This window comes from Danaus plexippus, chromosome 4 (assembly GCF_018135715.1).
Source record: "Danaus plexippus chromosome 4, MEX_DaPlex, whole genome shotgun sequence".
Taxonomy (NCBI): domain Eukaryota; kingdom Metazoa; phylum Arthropoda; class Insecta; order Lepidoptera; family Nymphalidae; genus Danaus; species Danaus plexippus.
This window is the reverse complement of record NC_083538.1, coordinates 2514026-2541658: the sequence shown is the minus strand read 5'-3', so window position 1 is coordinate 2541658 and position 27633 is coordinate 2514026. Positions and strand designations below refer to the sequence as shown.

At 30.6% G+C, this 27633-nt stretch overlaps 1 protein-coding gene across 1 annotated transcript; it reads right to left on the bottom strand.

Moving 5' to 3' along the window:
* On the bottom strand, positions 1-27633 carry LOC116768667 (uncharacterized). Its single transcript, XM_061526348.1, has 5 exons — positions 27619-27633; positions 1065-1357; positions 630-974; positions 244-425; positions 1-112 (listed from the first exon to the last, which is right to left on the bottom strand). Exons 2-5 carry the CDS (start codon positions 1189-1191, stop codon positions 65-67), a joined length of 702 nt encoding a protein of 233 aa, XP_061382332.1. The 5' UTR covers positions 1192-1357; positions 27619-27633; the 3' UTR covers positions 1-64.

The window sequence follows — 27633 nt, the reverse complement described above, 5'->3', positions numbered from 1 at the left end:
TTATTTGTACGCATATATTTAACAAACTAAGGCATTTAGATGATATTAAATGCAATCCATTGAGTCATGCAGTATTTTGTTTCTTGTGGACATTGGGATGTGGATCTGTAACCTGAAAATAAATGTATTGATAAACATTATAAATTCTGTCATATAACAATAAAATTAAGAGGTATTTAATTTCCGTTTATGTATGATTTTGTTTAATATATAACTTAAATAATACTGAAAAAAGAATAATACTTTGTTAGTAGTTTGTGACACTGTATTTCCGACCATCTTCTGTCTAATGCTCCATCTAAGGTCCGACCAATTATTCTCTCCGGGTACATTTGACTTGTATTTAGCCCACAGCGATGTGTAATAGTGGTAGAGAGAAACAGGGTCATTCTTTTTCTTTATAGGCTGGATAGGAACCTTAATTACTGAAACAATTAGAGCATTAAATCCTATACAATGTTTTACAATTTCATATTGTAAACATCTATTTACTGATAAACCAAATGTTTTCATTCATCCATAAGTTTAAAGAGAAAAATTAATTTCTTTAAATAAATTTATCTTACATTAACATACAATTTCAAGGAATTAAAACTTGAATCACTGAAAAAAAATATATAATTACTTACAATTATTGCTGAGAGTATTCTTTGTCATAACTTTAGAGGACTCTGTAGATTTTTTTTTTATATGAACACAGGAACAAGCTCTTCTTTGAGGTTTATTGTCAGTTTCGGTTTTACCTAAGGCAGGTGCAGAATTAATTGTTCTAACTGTAGGCAGTTTTCTTAATTTAAATCCATTACATTCTCGGGTACAAATTATTTTATTATCATTTCCCTTGGACCTAATTCTTGAGGAGAATGTACTAGCGCTATGTAAGCGTTCAGGCCCATTCAACTCGGGTTGTTTATATTTATTGTCATTGTCCCCGTTTTTATGTTGAAGATCGTACTTTATTAGTTTTTTGAGGTCTAAAACGATATAAATTTGGAATAAAACCATTATCAAAATCCGTAAAAATTACATACCCATGTTAAATTACCAGAATATAATTTACTTACCAGTTATGAAACATTTAAGAGCCTCACCACTTATATTTTTAATACCAAGGTTGTTTAAATATCTTAGAATTTCTCTAGCATCTAATTGTGAAGTTATATCACAATAGTCAATTTTGATTGGCTCCATTTTTGAAAAAACTCAAATATTCGATTTTTATAATTTTTCGATAAACTTTATTTTATAAATAAAATTGTAACGGATGCACGTCAAACAATTTGAAATTTGACTAAACTTCGACATATATTGACATTTGACGTTTGTTGTCACTTAATGACGTATGAATGTTGTTTGCCTGTTGAAAGAAAATATAATCTTATTATTTAGGCTCAGAAAAAAAGTAAAGGAGAAAAAAGTTTTTATATAATTGTTTTTGAAAAATGAAACTGGTAAAATAATGCAGATGTAGTCAAAAAACAGGTGAGAATATATTCCTATTGGAAATATAGAACATTTGTCGCTGTCTCGGCAAAGAAGGTTAGATAAATACCTTTTCATTTTTTTTTGTAACTTTCTTATCTAAGAAAAACGGTTCATTCAGGTTAACATATTCGTATCATTAAAACCGAACAAATATACACCGAAATCTTAATGGCGCACATGCCTAACTTTTTATATAATAATAACTGAAATATAATGACTGAATCTATGAAATCTAAGGTTTATTTTTTGTCAATAAGTTTATGTTAGGGTCTTACAGTTATTTTCGGATTTAGATATAATTTTATGAGTTTGTTTCCATTATAGCTAGGGGTCCTCATATCTTTGATACAGATAATATAATAGTGTTTCGTAATTGGTGAATATTTAATGAATTAGGGTGAAGACACCTTTTTTAGATTAACTTAAACATATTTTCAAAAGCAAGTTAAATCCAAGAACACTGTCTTATTTCATTGTTTTTTATAATGTATGAAAATCTTAGATACAAAGTTTTCTCTTTAAGGTCAATTTTTAGAGAAGCTCTAAATAGTACGAGCGTGTTTGTATTACTAATACGATGGTTTTAGTAAACAGCAAAAAAATACTTTTGGATGTCTGAATTAGCGAAAAGGAATAACAGAACAAAATAGTTTGACGCACAGTCAACATGAGAGATGTTTGTGAATTCTTTTACAAAGCCTGTTTAGGGTTTTATTTTCAGCTCAAAATCAGTAAGAAGAATCAGGAAGAAGATTCTGGAGTTCTTCGAAAATTACCGGCCTTGGTATATTTACGGACAAACTCTTTTTGTGAATTGAAGCCACTTTTTGAGGTGGTTTTCTCAACTTAACCAAAAATTATGAATAACTTGAATAACCAGATACAATACCAAAATATGCGTATAGAGTTAAAGAAGTTATCCCGAATTACAGACAAAAATTTTAATTCGGGTTAGTTTCGAGAAAGGCAAGGGTACTTAAAAATCAGAAAGTATGAAGGCTAATATGACCATTATGATTTTGTCTTTGCGTTTTTCTGAAAAACTTCCGAGTCCATATACATAACATTTACACTATTTCATTGTTGATGAATTTATTACATTGAGGGTTTAGTTAACAAATATCAGTATCGTTAGGAGAAAATGATTTTAAAATAACATTTATTACCAAATAAATTTTACCAAAAAAGATTTTATTAAAAAATATTTTACCATATAATTGAAATATATTAAATAGGAAGTTCCTATAGCTTTAAAGTTTGATACGTTTAGAAAAATATACAAAAAAAAAAGTTACAAGAAACAGTCGGGGACGGAAATGTGTTTTCAGTATTTAAATGCAGACTGCATAATAAATGGCGACAATAAAAAGTAAACAAACATCCCTTTTTAAAACATTTAGTTTTTGGATGGCGATTTATAAAGTAACAGTTGTTCTAAGTGCTTGAATAAAAAATATGTTTTGAAATAGTAGAAAATAACCAAATAAATCGTTTTTATGGTTTACAATAAAACACTTTTATACTATACTATAATGTTAATCGGTTTAAAAATGCTACTATCTAACAAAATTAACAAACTGTTTATGTCAACACTGAGTGCTTTTAAGAATTTGCACTCTTACTGTAATCTTTACTGAGTTTTACTTTTTCAGTGTACATCGATAACAATATATTACAGTGAGAAAATGGTAGTACTTAATTTAATATGTTTTTTGGTTTATATTAAATATTATTTTATATAAAAGTTTAAAATCTAAATGCCTAGTACTCATTGAAATACGGAATTTTAAATGAATTCATATAAGTTTTGCTTAGATTGAAAGAAGCTAGTAGACTGCCCAATATTGATGTCGTTATAATATCTTTTTCAATTACTATATTTTGAATGAAATGTCTTAGATCTGAAGTATTACTAACTAGTTCTTGAAAAGCAAATTTGTTAAAAAGATTCAATATCTTGAAACTACTTTTTATTATGTACTTTATACAAAATGCAAATATCAAAAGTGGGACGTGATTACTTCGATAAAGACTTTGTAAACTCAAATATCAATATTAGATGATAAAATTGCACTTTTCAAAAGTATAAAATCATTAGATAGAGATTTTTGATTTTTTTTTTATTTAAGATGTAGTAACAGTAAAATTTTGTTATATAAAAATATATTTAAAAAAAAACATATTGGAACACAGGAACTAAAAAAACAAAAAAATATTTTACACTTAAAAATTTTTTAATCTAGGCTGGCTCATATAAAATTTTAAATATCCGCACAAAATTCGACTTAACACCTAATAAAATTTGATGATTAGAAAGTAAATAAAAATATTGTTCTTTCATATAAATTATTTGTTTAGTAGATTTTTTTGCAGATGTTTAGAATTTATTATTAGATAGGTTAGGTTAGGAAAGTGTATTTAAATGTAAAATTTCTTTTTTTCTTTTTAGTTCCTGTGTTCCTATGTTGTTTTTTGGTAGTCAGTTTTTTTAACTTAAGAATAATTTTATTTCTTGCTTTTAAGTGTAATTATAAAACTGGTACTTAGGCTATCCTATACGTATCCTATCCTTACAGCTACACTATAGTAGCTGTTTTGAACACGGGGAGATCCACACATGTATATCGCATGAGAAAAAGTCGAGCTCAGCTACAGGAGTATGAAGTTGATAAAAATAGACGTCGAAAGCGTAACAGAGAAAGAAATACAGCACGACGTCTTCAAGAGTCATCCGAAAATAGTGAAAAAAAACTATTAAGTGTGCATTTTTACATGTGTCCTATAAAGTCCTTGGAAATTTAAATTTCTAACAAAATTCAAAAGACGCGCAGGAAGCACAAACGGTTTTTCAGAATTCAGTTGTTTTGGGGTGTTTCACTAGAGCGGACTGTGCTTTGTATGTGTGAGTTTTATAGCAACCATGATTAGGCCTTCACTGGGCGGAGTAAATTTAGAGATTATCACAATTACTGTAGGTGGTAGAGCCTAGCTGTGGTCAAGTTACTGTAGCTCAAAGATGGGCTGGCTCGACCAGGCAAATGCCACCCTCTCACAGAAGATCGGCGTGAAGTAGTCTTTAATGGCTGCGTGGACTTATAGGATACCCTGTTTAAAAAGAAAATTTGAAATGAAACTAATTTTTTCGGATTACTACGCGTATTTGATGTTGATGTCTACATGTCGTCTGACTGTGAAAGTCTTAGATTTCACTAAAAAGAAAATTGTCCAAAGAGACTATAGAATAATGTAAACAGATTGTCTCTTATCTATAAACGACTATCGAAAAGATGCTAGACCAAGGATAAGATCGATTGTCGGTTATTTATGAACATCTCCCAAACAAATTAGCTGAAGAAGCGTCTTCGAGCGACGATTATCTTTGGCCAGACACTGATCCGCTCAAGTACTTCTTAACGAAACAGCAGAAGTGAGAATGATTCGTTTCAATAATATGCTTACCCGCGATAGGAGAAGGTTGGCAAATACCCAACTATTTAATACAGCGACATTTTTTTTTGGTTTCCCTCAAGTTTTAGAGGATCCTATCACAGAAACCTGACTTGGTCTAAAACCTTTTAGATGAACAAAGAGTTTCTTAAATCGGTTCATAAGTATTTGAGAAATCTAGAAACATATATAAAAAAGATTATTACGAATTGCGAAACTGCTACTCTTTTTTGAAGTCGGTTAAAGAAATTGAGTATATTATATAAGTATAATACACATGTGTAAAGACAAGTCTCGTGTGTTGTATTTTCTAAGATAAAGTGCATCTAATCGTTTCTGCCATTACGGAGACATTTGTCAGTTTGTGCAGAAATTTATTGCAGTTTGAAAGTTTTAAACTACGTTAGAGTATATCTTAAACAGGGATTTTATATAAGAATGAATGAAGACATACAAATAAAAATTTTATTCAATTAATATTTTTAACTTATCTGTGAACCATGAAATTTAGAATGCATATACGAGTATGCGTAAATAAATTTTATAACTACAAATAACTTATTAAAGAATACATTTTTTGTTCTAAAACAAATGTTATAATGTTATACTCTATGAACCCAATTCAACAACAGACAAATAAATAAAATAATCAGATCAATGGATATTTTTCTTTGAAGGCTGTTTGATCTTTCTTTTGTTTCGTGATATGTCGATTATCTTCGACAATGCAATAAAGCGTACTGTCACGTACATCGCAGCATATCAACGACATTCATATAATATCTTAATAAAGTTCTTGGCCCAGAACGTCTGGCTTCCATATCAATAAGTGAGCTCAAAGCTTAATGAAATTCTTCCTTAAATTCCTAGAGTATCGTAGCTGGATCACATTCCAGGACTCTGTATTTTCATCAATTACTTAATTATATATTACCACTTGAAAATATTAGATAGACGCATGAAAAATTTTACTGACTCTTCAAAGAAATTGTAATAACAATTTTATATATAAGAAAATATAAATTAAGTAAAAGCAAAGAAATGCTTTACTAGGTTTATTTTATTGTAGTAACATTATAAAAGACATAAATCGAGTAATGTCTCTCAATATGTTTAGGATTCAGAGGATTTGAGGGGTCGATAGAAAAGAGAAAGAGCAATTCTGAAAAATCGAATAGGGAAATACATGAGCTTAGGACGCATTTTAGACATGCTGAAGTATTTTTTAATCTTATTTATAGTGTGTATGTATTTATAATTCTTCTAAGTTCACATTGCGTGAAAATGTGATGCTTTGCAATTAACATGAATTGATACTATTGTATCTTGCAAATACGACGTTATCTCTCAAACTTCTTCATTTTTAATGGAAATCTCATTTAATATTAATTATCTACATATGTACATATAAAACAAGAAGTTTCTACTCAAGAAGTTAAGATAATTGTTTTTATAATGAGATCTAAGATTATCGCGAGTTTTATTCAGTTGTATTTATACAAAATCCCGACACACATTAATAATGGACATAAAAAATGTTAATACGAATGAGACTAAACAGGGTTTGATTTTTTTAAGGAAAAATCATTAAATTAACTTATTATATAGTCTAATTCAATTCACCTCCCACGGATTTATAAGAGCTGATCCAATTTCTCTGGCATTTATTAAAAGAATTCCTTAACATAAATAATCTTTAAGATCACCTACAGATGTCGTTGAATAGGAGTTTATTATTTGTGGGTTTAATCTTTTAGAAATACTCTAATTTCATCGACATTTATTCGCGAGCTCCTAAAAACTAATTTATGAAAACACTCAATAATAATTGGTATTACAAAAATAAAATGTAATACCTACTACTACTACATTTACAATTATTATGTCTAGCTGCGTTTTGAAAGATCAGTTTTGTAATAACATTTTGTTTAATTTTTGAAGGTTTTATTAGAATTAATAAAAGAAACTTGAAAATTTAAATTTGGCGCCACTGTCACTGTCGCTGTCAATTTTGAACTAACATTCATATCACGACTTGTGTGATGTCATTTTTTGTTAACTCTGTGTTCTTGTCAATACGTTTTCTCTTAATAAATATAATTTGATCGCTGAAAGTAACGTTTGTTTTTGTGGATAAATCCCATAACCTAAGAGGTTATGGGCCCAGCGAACTCTGGAAATAAAAGTGAAGAAGAAATATAGACAAAGAAAAAGTTACATTGTGGCCGAGAGAATAACCTCAAAATGGATCCCACGCGGTCAATGCATTTGGAAAAATTTGATGGAAATAACTTTCGACAGTGGAAATTTCAAGTTAAGTGTGCTCTGAAAGCAAAAGGAATTGATATTTCTATACCGAAACCAGAAGGAAATAGTACGGAGTGGTTGAAAAACGATGGCATGGCGATGTTTATCATAACTTCGTCAATGGATTTAAGTCAGATCACATTAATTGAAAATTGTGAAACTGCTAAAGAAATCATGTTGAAACTTGAATCAATATATGAACAAAAGAGTGAACTATGTAAGATGTTAATCCATGAAAAATTTTATCAATATAAAATGTCTCCAAATGATAGTGTAGCTCAACACATATCAAAAGTAGAATCTCTGGCAAAACAGCTAAATGAAAATGGTGAAAAAGTCAGTGAAATGGCCATCATTACTAAAATACTTGGTACTTTACCTTCCAAGTATCGACCACTGCGGCAAGCTTGGATGTCGATGGATCCAGAACAACAAACAATCATTAACTTAACTGCTCGATTGTTAGATGAAGAAGCAAGTTTGGCATGTGAAGATGAACAACAACAAGAGACAGCTCTTCTTGTTGCCAATAAAGGATTGAAAAAACATTCAAATCAAAACAAACCTAGTAGTAGTGGTCCAAATCAAAACAAAACTAATAGCAAACATAGGTTTGAGTGCTATAATTGTGGGAAGCGTGGTCATTTTTCAAAGGAATGTCGTGCACCAAGAAAATCCAAGTACAGAAAGCCTCAGCAAGAAGGCGCAGATATGTTAGCATTTAATATAGAAAGTAATTACACAAGTAACCCAGAAGATATTTGGATATTGGATAGTGGTGCTTCCGCACATATGACCTATAGAAAGGAATTCTTTATAGAAATTTTTGAGAGCAGTCAGAAAACATTGACATTGGGAAATAAACAATCAGTGGAAGTGTCTGGTATTGGTAAAATTCTAATTCAGAGATATGTCAATGGACAGTGGGAGGACAGTGAATTGTGTGATGTACTCTATGTTCCCAGCCTGCGAAGAAACTTGTTTTCAGAAGGGCAATAATAAGAAAAAATTTTACTATCATTAAAAAGGACACAAATGCTTTAATTTACAAAAATAGTGAAGTAGTCATGATTGCTAAAATTACAGAAAACAATTTGTATGAGTTAAATATAAAAACAGTGATTCCAAATACTTGCAACCTGGTTCAAAATACCCAAAGTGACCTTAAAATGTGGCATGAGAGACTTGGACATATTAATCTAAAGCAAATTAAAAATATGTGTTCTAATAGTGTTGTTGAAGGCTTGAAAATCAAAGACAATGAACAAAGTGACTTTATTTGTGAAGCATGTGCATATGGCAAACAGTGTAGACTGCCATTTCATAAATCTGTACGAGGAAAATTACAGCCAGGAGATCTAGTATATAGTGATGTATGTGGACCAATGAGTCATGAATCAATACAAGGTATGAAATATTTGTATTATTTAAAGATGCAGCCACAAGTTACAGGCATGTATATTTCATTAAGAATAAAAATGAAGTCATGGAAGTTTTCAAGAAATACAATGCTATTATTAAAAATCAATACATGCATAATGTTAGAGTGTTACATACTGACAATGGGAAAGAGTATGTCAACAAGATATTTCAGGAGTATCTGGATAGAGAGGGGATAGTTCATGAGCGTACAGCACCCTATACCCCAGAACAGAATGGCCGTGCTGAGAGGGAACAAAGAACTATAGTAGAAAGTGCACGTTCAATGTTGTATGCCAAAGATGTATCTCTTGATTTATGGGCTGAAGCTGTTAATTGTGCAGTTTATATATTAAACAGGACTTCTTCTAGCCAGTGCCCTAATAAGACACCTTTTGAATTATGGAATGGTATAAAACCTCAGATAGGTCATTTGAAGGTGTTTGGAAGTGTTGGTTATGTTCACATTCCAGATCAGTTGAGAAAAAATTAGATAAGAAGAGTGAGAAGATGATTTTAGTTGGGTATGATAATACCAATTATAGGATGTACAACTTAAATAACAAGAAGATAAAAATATCAAGAAATGTCATCTTTGATGAACAGCAAGTGCCAGAAACTAGAAAGAACATTGCAGAAATATGTATAATTGATAATGATATACCTGTAAGCCAGGAGACAGAGATTCCTGAGTCAGAAAATGTAGATGATAGTGTAACTGAAATACCATCATCTGAGAATGAAGATAGTTTGTTGAGTTGCAATAGTGACGATCCAGTATATGAACCATCTCAAGAATTGAGTGACATAGAATCACGAAGTATCAACTTGAGACCAAGGCATAATAGGCGTTTTGAAGCCAATCTTATAGAATTGTCAATACCTCAATCATATGAAGAAGCAATAAGAAGTCCTCAGAAAGATAAATGGTCAGAAGCTATCAAAGAAGAACTATCTGCATTGAAAGTTAATAATACTTGGACTATGGTGAAAAGATGTGGTCAACGAACCCTTACTACGAAATGGGTCTTTACTGTTAAGAAGAATGAAAATAATAAAGTTATTCGTTATAAAGCTCGTTTGTGTGCACGTGGTTATAATCAGATAAAAGATGTTGATTATCAAGAAATATTTTCACCAACAACTAGATATGATTCAATAAGAATTATTCTTTCTATTGCAGCTAAATATAATTTAGAAATTCAACAGTTTGATGTTAAAACTGCATTTCTCAATGGGTTTCTTGAGGAAGATATTTTTATTGAGTTTCCTAAGGGTGTATCTGTTAAGAATGATTTTGTGTTGAAATTGAATAAGTCTTTATACGGTCTTAAACAAGCATCTAGATGCTGGAACAAAAGATTTACTGATTTCCTAAAGAAATATGGTTTTATACAGTCTCAGGCTGACAATTGTGTTTATGTTGGCACTTTTGATAAAATAAAAGTATTCTTAATAATATATGTTGATGATGCCCTTGTAATATCCTCAAGTAAACAACTTATTAAAGAAATAATAGAGTACTTAAACAAAGCTTTTAAAATTAAAGAATTAAATTTAAAATATTTTGTGGGAATGGAAATTGAACGAAAAAATAACTGTATTTGTATTTATCAGAGAAATTATATAAAGGAAATTATTGATAAATTTTGTATGAGTACTGCAAATGCTGCCAGTACGCCAGCAGATGTAAATGTTATTATCACAAAGAATCTAGATGAGAATGTTGTTAACTTTCCTTATCGGGAGGCTATAGGTTGCCTGCTATTTTTGAGCTCTGTTTCTAGACCTGATATTTCCTTTTCAGTGAATGTATTAAGCCGATATGTAAACAATCCTAGTCAACAACATGTAAATGCTGTTAAACGTATAATTAGATACCTTATTAACACCATAGATTTATGTATAAAATATGGAGAAAGCAGTGATCTGATTGGATATTCAGACTCTGATTTTGCTAGTGATGTAGATACTCGTAAATCTACAACGGGTTATATTTTTAAAATGAATGGTGGACCAATAACATGGTCTAGTCAAAAACAAAAGACCGTTGCTCTCTCCACAACTGAGGCAGAATTTGTAGCAGCCTCTGAATCTGCAAAAGAAATTTTATGGTTGCAGCAAATTATGGCAGACTTGGGTGATAGTTTTAAATGTGTCACATTGTATGTAGACAATCAAAGTGCCATTAGACTTATTAATAACCCTGTCTATCATAAGCGTACAAAACACATAGATGTTAAATATAACTTTATAAGGGAAAAGGTTGAATTGGGTTTAATCAAAATTAATTATGTTTCAAGTAAAGAGCAATTAGCAGATATTTTGACAAAAGCCCTATCAACCCAAATATTTGTTTATCTGAGAGATCAGATATTTGGTTAAGTTTATATATTTTTTTTGAGAATTTTGAAATATTGTGTAAAGAATAAAGTTAAATTTTAGTGGGAGTATTAGAATTAATAAAAGAAACTTGAAAATTTAAATTTGGCGCCACTGTCACTGTCGCTGTCAATTTTGAACTAACATTCATATCACGACTTGTGTGATGTCATTTTTTGTTAACTCTGTGTTCTTGTCAATACGTTTTCTCTTAATAAATATAATTTGATCGCTGAAAGTAACGTTTGTTTTTGTGGATAAATCCCATAACCTAAGAGGTTTATTTATTGAAGAGTGTACCACTGGGTTTTTCTGTTTTGAAACGACAATAAACAAATCCTAAGCCCAAATTTTTAAATACACAAGGTCAAATATAAAACTCCAACTTTTTCTTATATCAAAATTGTACATGACTGTGAATATTCTTTTAGACATGTCACCGCTAAGAAGGATAAATATATATATATGGGGTACTCTACTGAAGATTGGGAATTTAGAAAATTTTCTTCCACCCCCAGCTTATTACGCGTAGATACTAACTTAGATTATACTAATATAGTAAATTATCGTCCGTATGTCTGAATCTTATCTTATTAAGTTTAAATAATAAAGTTCGGAAATGACATAATATAAAACTGTAATTTCTAAAAATTCATCTCACGAGTCATGACAAAAGTTAAGTTTTATCATATTTTTCAATATTACATTAATATACATAAAATTTTACTTTAGGAAATTATAAATACTAAATTACTTCTGTTTGTACTCTCTCTCTCTATTCAGTAACGATGCTATGTGTGAATAATTTTTGTGAAAAACTTATCAATAGGCAAAGAATCAAGAGTAAAGTTGCGAGGAAGGCGCCCTATTCAATATACATTTATAAGCCATCAAACAAAGGGGTGGCAGATCAGAACGTATTTGTGACATTCACGTGTAGGAAGCGACATCAAAGTTTGTGTGGATGTATTTTCGCACAAAATACAAAATAAAAAACCAGACAGGAATAACATCATACCATTGATTCACCGTACGGGTGCTGGGTTCACCTCGTTCAAAGGAGCTCTCCAAGCACTCATAAAGCATTTCAGCTTTAAGAGTGCCTGGGACTTGCGACCCAGGTGTAGGTTTAAGGCCCCTATCTAACGCACATTAAACGCTCACCTCCACTGTCCAAGCTCCTCTCTCTACCTAACCAAATATGAAACGAACCTGCTAGGGTTGCCTTCGACACGGGTTCCAAGAATGAACTGATGTTAGTTCTTGGCAGGCCTAAGTCTTTTAGCAGGTTGTAGAGAGATTTAGCTGTTATACCTCTCGCTCCTAACCTAACCTAACCTGTAACGAATCTACTAGAGCTACATTTGAAGTACGTTCTAAGAATGAATTGATGTCAGTTCTGCATAGGCTCAAGTAGTTGTAGAAAGACCTTTTAGTAGGTTGTAGGGAGATTTAGCTGTGATATTACTACTATACTGAGAGTTCGATAGTTCGTCGTTCGAAAGTCATAAAAGATATATGAACTATATTTTGATCTTCAAGTAGATCTAATGTAAATTTTTATTTTATAAAAAAAAATCCCAGCAATTTGTTGTTAACACAATAAAAATTATAGGCTCACAATTTTCAACCGATGACTGCAAGAGAACCCACTGGAATAAAAGTAATGATAGTAAAACGTATACCTCGCTGTTCGTGCGTCAGCATAATAAATGTTGCTTATGCGCTGAATAATATAAATCTTTTAAACTTTTAAGACAGTAAAAAGTGTATTTTATCACGGAGGTATAGGTGTTCCTTGTAGCTTAAAATTTTTGAATTCTTATTTTTTTAACCATCTGATCTAATTTAAGTCGAAAAGAAATAAACTTAAGTGACTTCACCATGAAATTTTGTATCGGATCGATAGTGAAAGAAATAAATTTTAACTCTGTAAAGAGATTACAGGGCTGAAGTCCGTTAAATGTCTGCTTGGAAAGTTATAAAAAAAAATAAGAATTGTCTTCTTTGAAAGAAGAACTTGGTTACCACACTTTTACAAATGTTAACTTTTTTGTCGGCATGTATTATGGTTACTATATAAAAAGTCTCAATACAATTCTATGCTAGAATCACATGCTGTATAATTATTTTAAATCATTCTAAATGTATCAAACCTCTTAGCTACACAAACTTCTTGCTTTCAATTTCTTAAAAATATATTTTTAAGTAACAGATAAGAATTTCAAGAGTAATACAGCTTATTTTAAAGTAAAACTGTGTTATTCGAATATACTTCAAGGTTTCGATTAATTTATAGCAACAGTGATCACTTGCAGACGAGATGAAAGTATCTGTCAGTTTGTATTATTATTTGTCATTCACCGAAGACGATTTTATAATTTTCTTGTGTATGTACTGCTTTTTCACTGATCTATCATTATCTGTAGCTGTTATCCCAACATTTATATGTCGGCTCGCGATTGAAGTATGGATGAGCTAGGTTGCTCTGAAGTCTCACGGTTGTAAGAATTATTCTAAGCAGCACGCCGGAGCGACGTGTAAGAAACGGGACCTCGTCTTCACCGGCGAAGGCGGTGTGTTAGTGTAATGTTGTCTTTGTCTGTCGTGGGGACATTTATGTCTGTACTGTCGGTCATATGTTTATTGTCAGCGTTTAGGAAGGGTGTCTGGGACGCCTAATCTTAACTGCTAATTGCCATTGGCTTTGAACGCTCCCATGGCACTCAACATTCCCGCTTGCTGGCACATTGCCATCATGCGGGCCTGAGGATTGCTATCGGAGGCCCTCAGCTTGGCGGCGCATGTCTGCACCTCCGCGGGGTCTATGAGATTCGCGAAGTCACAGACTAGCTGCAAGTCAGCTGCGAGGCCGATTGCCTGTGTTTGCGCGGGTGCCTGAGGGGCCTGTGTAGCCTTAGGGGCCTGGGTTGCCTGAGGGGCCATGCTAGGTCTATGCCAAGCGTTAGTTGCAGGAGGGGCAGCAGGGATGGGAGCCGGCTCCCGAGCCCGGCTCATCGCCGATTCGCCTTGCTTATATGGAAGCCGTCCCCTCTCTCACAACTCACCTGATTCACTGATTGGTTGATGACGTCCGAGTCGTTTTACTTATAAATAAAACTCAAATTATTATTGACAATGAAAAGTAATTTTGATATTAAATTGATTTTATTTGCAAATCAATTGACTAATTATGAATTTATTTCGAATAATAATAATTAACGCAAAAATATTTAATTCATAAAACAATTGACTTCTTTCGAATATTAAACGCCGAGATTTATAAATCAATTGAGTGATCATTGATTTTATTTTAATCAATACATTGTTATCATTGACGCCGACATATATTAAAAATCTTTTTATATAAAAGTACAGATACAATAAAGATACAAATTTAGGTTATTTACCCTTTATTGAATTTTTAAAGGTCTTAGGCGATAAAGGCGACTGCTTAATCTCATTGTAATAAAATGTACTATTCAATCGAAGCAAAACGATTTTAGTTGGAATAAGCCCCGCAAACAAATACAACTGATGATTAAATTAATTACTGTTAGTATTTACTGCGATTATTAAAATTAAAAGCAATACGAGTCTAGGAAGTAAAAGAATTGTTTTTTTTGAAGTAGAAATTTAAATTTGTTGAAATTTCTACGCAAAAATACAGAAAAAAAATATTAAAATTTTCAGTAGTCATATTTTTAAGTAGGTGTGTATGTGGTTCTGAACTTTTTTATGTCCAAAGGGCAAACTAGCAGACATCTTATCTAATAAAAGGTGGTCGGCGTTGCGCATGGACATGTGCAACATAAGGGATGTTGCGGATGCTTTGCCAACCTTGATTGTGGAAAAGAGAGAGGAAAGGGTGGGAAAAGGGAAAGGGCATCGGGCTCTCTCACTCAGCAATTAAAGGCTACTTCACGCCGGTCTCCTATGAGAGAGTGGTACTTCTCCGGTCGAGCCAGCCCATGTTCGAGCTGCAGTAACTGGACCACAGCTATGAGCTAGGCTCTACCATCTTATAAAACGAAGTTTAGTTTTTCGAAGTATGTCTGATATTTATTTATTTATTTAATGTTTGCGTCGCAGTCGTACAAAATCTACATTATTAGTAGAGTATGCACACTTGAATATTTAACAATATTCATTTAAGAAATCTGCATACACGCACGTTTAATACAAATTGTGTCACTAGAATACCAACTTTAAGAATTTTAGTAACTATAAAAATCTAGAGAATGCAGTGTTTTTTATGATATTTTTGTGTTAAGTATATAAAAAAACATTTTAAAATTGGATAGTGGACTAAAATTTTATCAATATACTAGAATTATGGAAAAGGAAGCTAAGGTTGCTGGAATTTAGTTTTTGACAGATTTCTGCGCAATTGATATTCCTTTGTTAAACTTGTGGTTAGTAATTAGGGTTCTTTATAGAACTCCATTGTTACGTTGCTATTGATATAACTTCGCCTTTCTTAAATCAGTGAGTGAGAGGTAGCCAGTTCCCTGTTTTATCTCATGTTTCCCTTCCTATAAACCACTCTTGAAATATTTCCAGTCACTCCTATGTCAAGACGTGGGTGACGGTTTCCATTTCAATGGTTAATATACGCTAATTGTAAATATTTGTCTTCGAGATTATAAAATTTATAATGTTTATAATTATAAACATATAAGTTTTTTTAATTGATTTATTTGAATGATAAATAAAAATAAATGATGACTAATTCACATCACATTAAACATGAAAATTGAGCGTGCACAGAATACATTAGAGTCAATTTATTATATTATATATATATATATATATATATAATATACGATGTAGGTACGTATATAATATACGATGTAGGTACGTCGATTAATGTATTACTGTTAATTTTCAACTAGCTCATGTTATTAACATTGAAATTTTCATTGTGTTGACATTTTAATTCGCTTGTTTGTTTATTCTGTACAGGTTTGTTGAATTGGTCAAATTGATTACGAGTTTGGTTAGGTCTGGCCTTTGTTATTAAGGTAATGAATTCATTTATCAAGTTAGTAAGGGATCCTTTGAGCAATAGTTTGTGTAATATAATACAGAAATAAAAATTTCAACTGGGTTAAAGTTTGCTTTGGAGTTTTGCTGGAAAAATTAAAAATTTGGAATGACATTCGTTAAACGACAAAGCTATTGGTTCTATATTCAAATCTTTCTTTAGAATACGTTTAATCTGGCAATATTACTAAACAGTGGCTTATTATTAATTACTAGATTAATGGCTCTCTCTATAAAAGACATATTAGGTTTTGAAAATTAGCTTTTTAGCACTAGCTTTTTATATATCCTGTAACAAAATATGTAATCTAATTCCATTTCATTAACAACTGGTGCTTATAAAATGTGCATATTTTTCTTGTGTTACACATATAGTTTGATATAAATGTATTGGCAAGAAGAAAATATATCAAAATGCTTTAGTACTAGCGTAAGGTAACTACATGATAGAATTATTTTAGGAGAGCACTTCATTCTAATAATCACATTTGTGTACGTATTTACAAAGCTTAAAATAAAAAAGGTTTATAGTAGCAGACAAAAAAAATATATATAAAAAACAAAAACACAAATTCGCCTTCTTTTGAATAAATCAAGTCAAATATTTCAAGGGAATATAATATAATGATTTTTTAATAATTATTTCATCTCTTAAATCCACTCAGTAACAGTATATTCGTAAACTATGTACATTCGACTTATCCCGAAAACTGTATTTAGATTAGATTTCAAAACATGTTTTAGATTAATCTTTTTTTTCTATTAAGTAATATCAAACTGAAATTAAAAAACCAAATTAGTTAATCTGTAAAATAATTTTACTAATTTATCTAAAATAATTTCTTTGAATGAACAATTTGTGCTGTATTTTAATAACACATCAGTAAAAAACGCGTTTGAAGTTTTAAAAAAGTAATTCAAGAGAAAACAATATGAAAAAACTAAATGCTGCCTGTATTTGATTCACGATAAAATGATAGAAGTGGGTACTAAACGGAAATTGTATTTTTAAAGTGAAAAGTCAATTTCTTTTCCTTTACACATTTACCGCATATATATTTATATAATATTTTCATATGCATATTACAAACAGACACTCTAATCTTATTTATATGTATAGATTTCAAAATAATATGCAACTAAAATATCCTATCAATCATTTCGTACGTCTGTATATAGATGATGGTGAAAAGATTTCAAAGCGGGTTTTAAACGACATGAAATATGTCGGTATTCAGTATTGAGATAAATAATGAACTTAAAGTCCTTGGGGATGTAATTAAAAACGACGCTTCATGTATCTTTATGATAAGTGAAGTTTGTTTGCATTCAGTAGAACTAAGTTTTTCAGTAAAACACCTTTTTGAGGTGGTAGAGCCTAGCTATGGTAAAGTAACTACAGGCTCGAACATGGGCTAGATCACTGAGGAAGTGCCACCCTCTCACTGAAGATCGGTGTGAAGTAGTCTTCAAAGGCTGCGTTTCGTCCGTTGAGAGAAGACCCGGTTGCCCTTTGCCTGTTCCCATCCTTTCCTACCATCTGCTTAACATAAAATATGTTGTGGATGTCCATCGGTGACGGTGAATATTGCACATCAAATAGGCCATCAGCTCGTTTGCCAACTTTCTCATAAAAAAAAAAATTGTATTATGTGGGGTGACTGGTGAATGAATATTATTCTAGTAAATGCTTTATTAATTATTGCTTGAGTTGTTACTATATACTTTAATTTAATTTTTAACAGAATACCTTTTAAATAATACAAAGAGTTGATAAGCTTACGATGCTAACTTTAATAATGATTTTATTGTTATACCTTTCTATTTCTTTGTAATGAATATAAGGCAGATATAGCAGTTTATTTTCTAAAAGAAAAAATATATGAAAAAACTACGAGAATATATATCTTCTTAAGTCACTCTTTCTCGAACTAACAACAAAGTTAGGGACAACATTTCGTTGCAATGAAAACAGTACATTATATATTCATCATCATCAGCCTATCGGAGCCCACTGCTGAGCAAAGGCCTCTTCTCACAAGGAGAAGTTCAGAGCAATAATCACCAAACGAATACATATATACAATAATAACAAATTATTAAAGGTGCCATCATAAACTCGTTTGAGTTTTACTGTGAACCAGTGTAAATGTTTCATTATAAACATTTTATTAACGTGTTCCAGCAGTTACTTTTGTATTTTATATTTTTTTACGTTCATATAAGTAATTATTATTTAAATAAAATTTTGGTATAAAAAAAACTTTTAATTTATATTAAAAAGTAGGAGTTGCTATCAGGAGTTCTGTAACGAGATTTGTTTCGATATTTTTGATAATATCATTACTCTCCCCACATTCCAATTTAACTTTCAAATATCTTGTGAGTTTCTCTAAGCTAACCACTTTATATGTATCTATAATTTGCGCTCTTAGCAACAATCTTTTACAACATCGTTTGTAAATTATTAATGTATATATAGTACTCCATAAATTATCAAAGTAGAGTTGAGGTGATTATCCATTTAAATTATGTTTCAATATAGCCTTTTTAAAAAAAAAATCTTTTACGTATTTCGTAGTAACATATTCTCTAAAAAATTTAATTTTAACTGCACTTTTTTTAATACAGAACTTAATAATAAAATGATTAATATTGAAGTATTAAATTTTGTTTAAAATGCGACTACGCTTTAGTGAAAGAGTTTACAAAACAGTTTAAAATATTATGTCTAAGAGTTTTCTTGAATAATCGCATTCGAGCATTAGCAGAGAATTTCCGCTTTATTTTAAGGGAAACTTGCATTGTTTGAAATATTTTTCCTTCGTCTGATCTGGAAAAAAACAATAAATTTAATAATATTTTGTGACTTCGATACTGTTAAGTAACTTACTTAAATAAAATATAACTATCTTTTTAACTTTTAGCATCTGAAAGTTATAAGGTGTTTGTAGAAATATTCAATAAGAACTATTATTTGCGTAAATTTTACTATTGATTTTTTTTTCTTGAAAGTAATTTTTAATAGACATCATCGAAAGTAGTGGTTTTGAATAAAACATATTTCTTCGTAGCAGTGTTATTATTAAAATAGATAGGATTAAGGTGAGCTGGACGTATGCATTTTCCATAAATAAACAAGATCTGCGTATGCGTAAAAAAAAAAATTGTCCTTTAAGATAATAGTAATTTATATTGCATTTATGCTAGTCCAATATTAAAAGTGTTATTAGAAACTGTTTTCAATTCTACATTAATGTTCTGGCCCTTTATTTTTATGAGTCCTGGCGATGCATAACAATAATTTTCTTTGATAATTATGTGTTATAGATTCAATATCAATTATTGCTCGACCATTTTGTTTTTTTTTTAATTTTTACATCAAAATTTATTGTTCAATAGGATGAATGGCATCTTTGAATCCGGCATCTGTGTAATATAATAAAAATTGATATTGCGATAGCATATTTCTAAAGTTTTCATACTAATGATCAGATGAGCGTCGATCTCCGGTATAAATTAACTACCACTATGATTTTCTAACATTCAAGTGTAGACAGGTTTATAAAAAAGATTGAAAATGCCGCATGCATTTTTGTAATTAATTTATTTTTATGCTATTATAATTATAAGCCTATTTTCTTAAAATATCAGTCTTTTTAGAATTGGACTTTTACTTGATTACGACATTGGTCTAGTGTGTACATTTTTACTTATTGACTATCAGTTTGATAACTGATATTCCTTTACACCACTTGACTTCTTAACCAGATTAAGTTTTTTTAAATGTTAATCTTTGTCAATAATTTTACTTAATATATTATACTTAATAACATTACTCAAGGAGGATATTTGAGGAAATCAAAGCCGCCCGGAAAGTGAAAAAAAAAACTTGAATAGAAAATATCATCAAAGATTACAATAATATTCAGAGCTTCTTAAAAAGCTAGAGAGCCATGTAAAAGAATATAATTCGATAAAAAAATAATATATACGACTGTGGTGACGGCAAGAGGTTGAAAATCTTGCTGCCTAGAGTGGACTGCTATGCCCCGGATGTGGTTTCCTCAAGAATTAAAAACACAAGATAAGAAAGGTAATAAAAGTACTAGCTCAAATTGGAGTTATTGTAGATTCTAAAAAAGGTGGACGGACACAGGATCAAACTCGGTGTTTTGGACATAACGTAACCGTCTATAAACAATGGCCCTATTTGTGGGCATTCTATAGCAAACGGAACTTTCATTGTCTGTACTGGCAAATGCTCAGGCAGTAGTGCGGTAACCCAGCAGATATCGCGCTGTTAACGAACACTTAGTTTTGCAACCGCTTGTGGGCTGGTGGCCCTAGATAAGGAGCTCAAAGCAAACGCTCCGATCAGCCTACATGCCTGGCAGTTGGAGGCCGTTAGAAGATGACGACTGAACCAAAACCACGTCAAGTCTGGAATAGTAGCTCGAGCTGCGCAGGTTTATAATACTTCGTATAGTATTTTCACATATTGATCGGAAAGATTCTGTCCTCTTTTGAAAGATTGTATTCTTATTTTTATAAATATAAATTTGACTCCCAAGATTTTCAGTCAACTGATTTTGTGAGACGAATACTTTTGACACTAGTGGATACGTCGCGGGTATGTAATGGGTCATATCAGCTATATATTGTATCTCGATATCGTATCTTGATAGATCTCCATTAGCGGAGGATAGTTGTTACCTAAGGATAAGATGCAAAGAAACATTGCATCAAATCTTGGCCTGTTGACTTGCGCTACTTAGTATTTTAATGTTAAGCTCGTGATCAGGCGGACATGTGTCTATACAGATATAACCAGACAGTCTAAAGTGGTCCACATTTGGGATTATATTTCGATGGTGCATCTGTTCTAGGTCATCATCTGTGCAAGATCTAGGCAATTGGCTGTAAGGTCGCGTCGTCATTCAAGTTACATGGAAAAGCCAATCTTAATGGGGACATTAAAATCATCTTAAAAGACTAGCTGAGCTTAAGTGTTTCAAAGCTGAGGCATATACACAGCTTCACTGATATGTTAAAATACCCGATTTGTTTCTGGGTCATCGTTGTATGATCGGAAGACACCGGTAATGATTAGTTTACCCAGCTCCTATCTATCCTTCTATCTATCTATCCTTATCTAGTGTCCGCTGTCCAAATTTGAGGTTTTCGAGGACGAGACACTGACAGCTTTTATTACGTACGTCCGAGTGCCGATTTCATATACATTACATATTCATTACATGTCATATCACGTTTAGTACCTTAATAATTTCAGCACGTCATAATTATATGTTAGAGTAAATAAAAAAAAGGTACATGAACACTGACTCTTTGGAATTAATACATATATATGTATGTATTTGTCTTATACTTTTCTCAATAACGGTTATTTCAATGTTTCATTAAATTGAATTGTTATAATAAAACTGTTTTATTATTTACCGAAGTTTAAGTATATTTAGTCAGATGTATGGGAATAGACGGGAGTATTACGGAATATCTTAGATGTATTTCCGGTATTAAACTTTATGTAACAGCGATCCGACTTAGATTGGAGTGGTGATGACTATATACTACATAACAATATGCCTAATGAAATTCAAGGTGATTACCAAAATGGGTTTGCCAGCATACACAAATGCTCTGAATTATTTATTAATACCTATTATGAAATTAAAAGTTTACGTATGCCATATATATGATCAGATTATAAATTGTATCAAAGCAAATGTCTATTTAAAGTGAAATCTTAGAGTTATTTTTTATGGATGAAATCAATCGAATGATTTTCTGAGAAAAAATATGAATTATGTGATGTGACAATATTGCAGTATAAGATTAAAATAAAAAGGTTATTAATCAAAGTTAATAACCTACAAAATAACAGATATTTATAAAATATGTGACGTCACAAGTGTTTAAAGCCTTTTCTCACATACTCGTAGTTCAGAACCCCTAGTGTTCTATATAAAAGTTTCAATGAATCCTTTTTTTCCATCGGTTGTTTGAAGACGCAAATATTGTCAAAACAAAAAGGGTTGACCAGTGACATTACAATTTTACAAACTTTTAAAGTTATTATTAAATTATATTGAATATTGGATAAAAGGCAGGTAATATTCCCTTTGGGAGCAATCCATATATGTCAAGTAGATTACTAGCTTGAGGAGGGTTTGAAGACGTCAGAATATTAGGAAAACTATTAGTATACTTGATCAAGCTTCAGTTTTGATCTATAAAAAGTTTTCAAACAACTAACTACGAGTACATTTCGAAGTAAAAATCGTTTGTATCTATATGATATTTAATGATAATGAGAATAATTTCCACACATTTTACATAATTATTTATTTAATTTTAGCGCACCTTTATAGCTGTTAAATGTGAATTTTAATGGTTTCCCCTCAACTGTTAATAGTATTATGCAGTTGGTAACCATATAATAGAACAATGGGGTACGCCTAACAGTTCTATAAATACTATGGATATTTATTTTCGAACAAATTATATATAATATTCAATATATAAGTGTTTCAATGCACCTATAAGTACGTTAACCGACCTCATAGAGATGTTTCAACTAGCGGATTTATAAAAAAAATCAATTTATCTTAATTAACACTTTTTCCATCAGATACACCTGAAGTCCTTGATTAATCCTCTTAAACTACTTATACTGGGTTGTTAGTAATTTAAAAAGATTATTCACCTAACTCATATGTACTATATATTTTGAATTATAAAACAAAGATAATCATGTTTCTTTTTTTAAAGTTATCATTTTGTTCTCATCTCAATATATTAAAATTAAAAAATGTTTTTTATAAAACAATATTTTATATGAAAGCCCTGGAATAATTAAAGTAACATATTACCCTTCTAAGAATATGCATTCGCGCAATTTTCGTGATATAAAAGCTTGTTTTAACTTTTATGTTTATTAATTAAATTCTTTTGAAAACTCATATGATGGAAATCAATGACATCGAATAACTTAATCTATTTCTTAGTCTAGGTAAGAAAATCTCATAACTAGTTTTTAATGTACGTATATACATATGATGAAACAGCGTCTGTGAAAACTTCTTAAATAATATATAATAGTTTTTTTTTTTAATTAAAAAAAGTGTTACTAATTTTTGTATATTTCAATCATGAATTTTGTTTGTAGGTAGATATATGAGTCATTATAATGAGACAGTTGTAATACTAACACATTTTTTTTACTCCTGATTTTTCTATAAATGTTATATAATATAGTTTTGTGTTTACTGTATTTTATAATTTCAATGATTTAATTGACATCGATAGTACAAGTCATATTCAACTATGTTGAAAGTGCTTCAACTTGAGCTTTGAAACTTAATACAGCCATTAGTGACACATCTCTTTATAAGATTATACGTCATATTAGTTGAGAGAAAGTTGTTTGCTTTTATTTATTTTAATATAATATAGTTTGAAATAATTTATAATAAAATAAATTGTAATAAAAGATGATAGAGCTCAATATTATAATAAATATTTATAATTCACTATCTACGAAATTTCATATACGTAGTCATGTCACTTATCACGTTTTTAAATAGAAACATAACTACTTCAATTATTTGCTATACACGTTATAAATAAAATTATATGTGTATTTAAACATGTAAAAATCTATTTGCTGTCAGAAAGCAATACGACTAAATAATACGAAGCCAAAAATTTAAAATCTTTTCTTTAAAACAGTAGTAGCTGCGGAGCCCACTGCTATCGATAGTCTCGCACGAGCAGTTGTTAGATGAAGTACGTAGAATTTACACAGCCTTGAGCAACTTAATCAGTAGCAGGTTTCCTGATATGTTTATACAATCTAGTGGAAGGTGATATTTATCTCGATGTAATTGACTATCCTGAAAGTCCATCTCCTATCATTATTGTCTCAAAAGATAGCAGTACACCTTAATTTTGTGACGTATGAATATTATAAACGACAAAGAAATTAAAACTATTCATTTTTAATGGTTTGATAGTAAAATAATTAACTTCTATTTCATAATAAATGATTTACAATGACATTTTATTTATATAAATGTTATAGAAATAGTGACAATAGAGCTAAAGTAATTCTAACTCGATAGGTTTGATACAAATGTGATCAGATTTTCGTAGAAAATTTGGTGTGAAATACAATTTACTAAAAGCCTTTTCATAAAATCGTCATTATTTGAAGCTGACGGTTACTTTAAGACACTAGCAATTCTGTATTATAATTGAAAAAGGTTACATTAAAGAATATTACGTAATAATATGTGATAACTGATGTGAAAATGTGAATATGTGATAACTATTTACTGATTTGGCACACTAATGAATTGAAACTAGTGACAGTTTCCCATTAAATTTGAAGCTCAAATAAGGGAAATTTGGAACTCAGATATTGATTATTATAAAAACTTTAATAATATTTGATAACCATAGGTCTTTTCATAGTCATTAGCAATTCCGGTCAGTCAAGTCGGGTGTTTATAATCAAGATATAAATTATTATTAAATTTTATAACTTAATATCTAGTTATATTAAAATTATTGAAATACGCATATTAAATAATAGGTATATAAAAAATTGTGTAATTAATTTCTTTTCATTTAATTCGTATAAAAGATAAAGAAGTACGGAAGTCTTACTTTACAGTTAGCAAGCATGCAAATGCTCATAAGATGCTACGTCCTGGTTGATGTATATGCACTTATTGCATGCGTTCGAATTCGTCTCGGCCATGCAGTAGGGGTAAAAAAAACAAAGCCAATATGGTGATTTAAATAGCTTGTATTAATTTATATTCTCGCTCATTCACATAATGCTTCGTGTATATGGAAATTGTCAAAGCTTTTAATATCTTCCGAATATTATTATTTAATATGGATTTCGTCATCTGACATGTAGGTCTAAATAAGTGTTTATTTGAATACGAAATCTGTCGAGTGGTATTCGTAAATATTTTTTAAAATAATTTAATTTTTAAGCTAAGAGTTTTAGGTAATTTAAAATCAATTTACCACATATGAATAGAAAAAGAGGTCACTTACAAAATGATTATGCGAGGTGATCTTAATTGGGGCTGCTGAAATATTTCGTTATTCAATAAATTTTTAAAATGAACTCTGTTATGTGTCGGATGTTTGAATTTTTATTAAACACTATACAAAGTTTTCTCTTGTCAAATATCAAACGCTTACTAAATAGTATTGAAATTATGCTTGAATAGTGAAAAAATTTTTTAATGCCAAAGTTAAAATCACTCGTAATTATACTATAACGTTTCAAAATTCAATATTATTTATAGCATTATATAAAAATATTGTCATGTTAAATTTGAAATTTCAAAATATACATACATTAATGGTATTACTATTTGGAGATTGCTAATCAGCTTCGCTTTGTTGTACATGTATTTCTGTATTCTATTCATCACATAGCTGTAATTGCGGATTTGATTATTAAATTACTTGATGGGAAATGATCACCGTTGCCCATGGACATTTGCAACAAAAGTGATGTTTCGGATGCGTAGCCAGCCTTGGTTCTTGAGGAAGGGGAAAAGGATGGGATTAGGGAGAGGGCAGGAAAAGGTGGGAACAGGGAAAGGGCAACCGGCCTTATCAGAAATCGGACGAAACGCCATCATGAAAGACTGCTTCACGCCGATATTCTGTGAGAGATCGGTCTTTTCCCCGGTCAAGCCAGCCCATGTTCGATCTATAGTTACTTGACCACAACCAGGCTCTACCACCTTACAAAAAAGTTTTTTGCTTCGGTGATCACAGATTATACAAAAATAATAAATTAAAAGAGTAAAAAATAGTATATAACTTGCAGAGAGAAGGAAGTGCAGACACTTTCATAAAATTAGTTTTCGTTATAGCTATTATGAACAGCGCCGTTTGCAAAGTCTTATTTAAATTGGTCTAATATTAAAATATTAAATTAGTTGCACATGATAAAATTAAAGTTACGTTATACAAAAGCTTATTACAATGTGTTATTTATTTCTGCTTTGTCATGATGTATGTAATTTTTTTAAATGTTGTTCTGTAACATTCATCATCATCATCGTCAGCCTATAGGAGCCCACTGCTGATCAAAGGCCTCTTCTCACATGGAGAAGGTTAGAGAGCAATAATCACCACGCTTGCTCAAGACGGGTTGGCGATTTCAATCTTGTAATTTGAAATTATAAGTTCAGGTTTCCTCAGGATGTTTTCCTTCACCGTTTGTCAGTGGTGTCTAAAACTACTCTTAGAAAGTAAATATGATTCAGAAAAGATCACATTGGTGCTTGCCAGGTTTCAATCAGGCGCCCTCACGTATGAGTGGCAGGCCTTTAAATTCCAGGCCACCACGACTTTATTGTGGTCCATACTGAATAAACAAGTATTGCCTTTGGAATGTCATTATTTTTTTGTGATGTTATGAAAGACGGTCATTACTGAGCATTAGATGGATGTCAGCTCGGTATAATCTTTAGGGAACGTATAAATTGTAAAATAATCTTTTACGTTATGTTGACTTATTTAGTTCGCAGGTGTCTAGAAATGTATTTTTTGAATTAATGATGTTTACCTAAATAATATTTTATTCAACATAAATGTAAACACGTGTTGGGACGCCATTATGTTTATTAATTATTAAAAATTTATGTAAGTGAAATGACAGCAGTGTGATAGCTATATGTTAATTTTGAGAAAAATGATCATTAAACAATTTGAACAGCATGTAAAAAGAATAATTTTATTAAACTTTGAAAAAAAAAGTATAAAAATTGCCACTTTCATAATTATTCACGGAAATATACAATTTTAAACCGAAAACAAAAGGTCCCTTTAAATTTAAAACAAATGAAAATTTTATATTCAATATAAAAAAAGGTTTTAAAAATCAATTATATTTTACAATTATATAACATATGTCACAAAACATATGCTTATTAAGTTAATACATTTATCACAAAATCAATTTATTTAGTATGTTCATATTTTTCATATTTATTGTTATTGTTTATTAATTTATTCATTTTGAATTTCATAAAAAATAAAATCTTTTGGGCTAACAACTGTGACCGTTGCATAAAAAATCGTAAGGACGGAATATGTTCTTGAGTTAATTATCCGAGGATTCTGCATCCTTAGCTTCTCAAGTCTGTCAAGGAAAACGATGCCAGATGCCATGCGTCGATCTAATTATAATTTTCGCGATGACTGGTCACAACAATTTCATTGATATTTATTGCGAATTAATATAAAATTAAATTAAACACAAGAATTTTATTACCTGTATTAACAACAGTCTTTACTGTATATTCTGAATTGAATTACTATAATTGTGAAAATACTAAATCAATTGATTTTGTGATAAATCTGTTAACTAAATCAATTGATTTTGTGGTAAATCTGTTAACTTAATAAGGATCTGTTTTGTGACATACGTCACATAAATACATAATGGGGTTATATTTGAAATTTACTTACCTTTTATATTCCAGA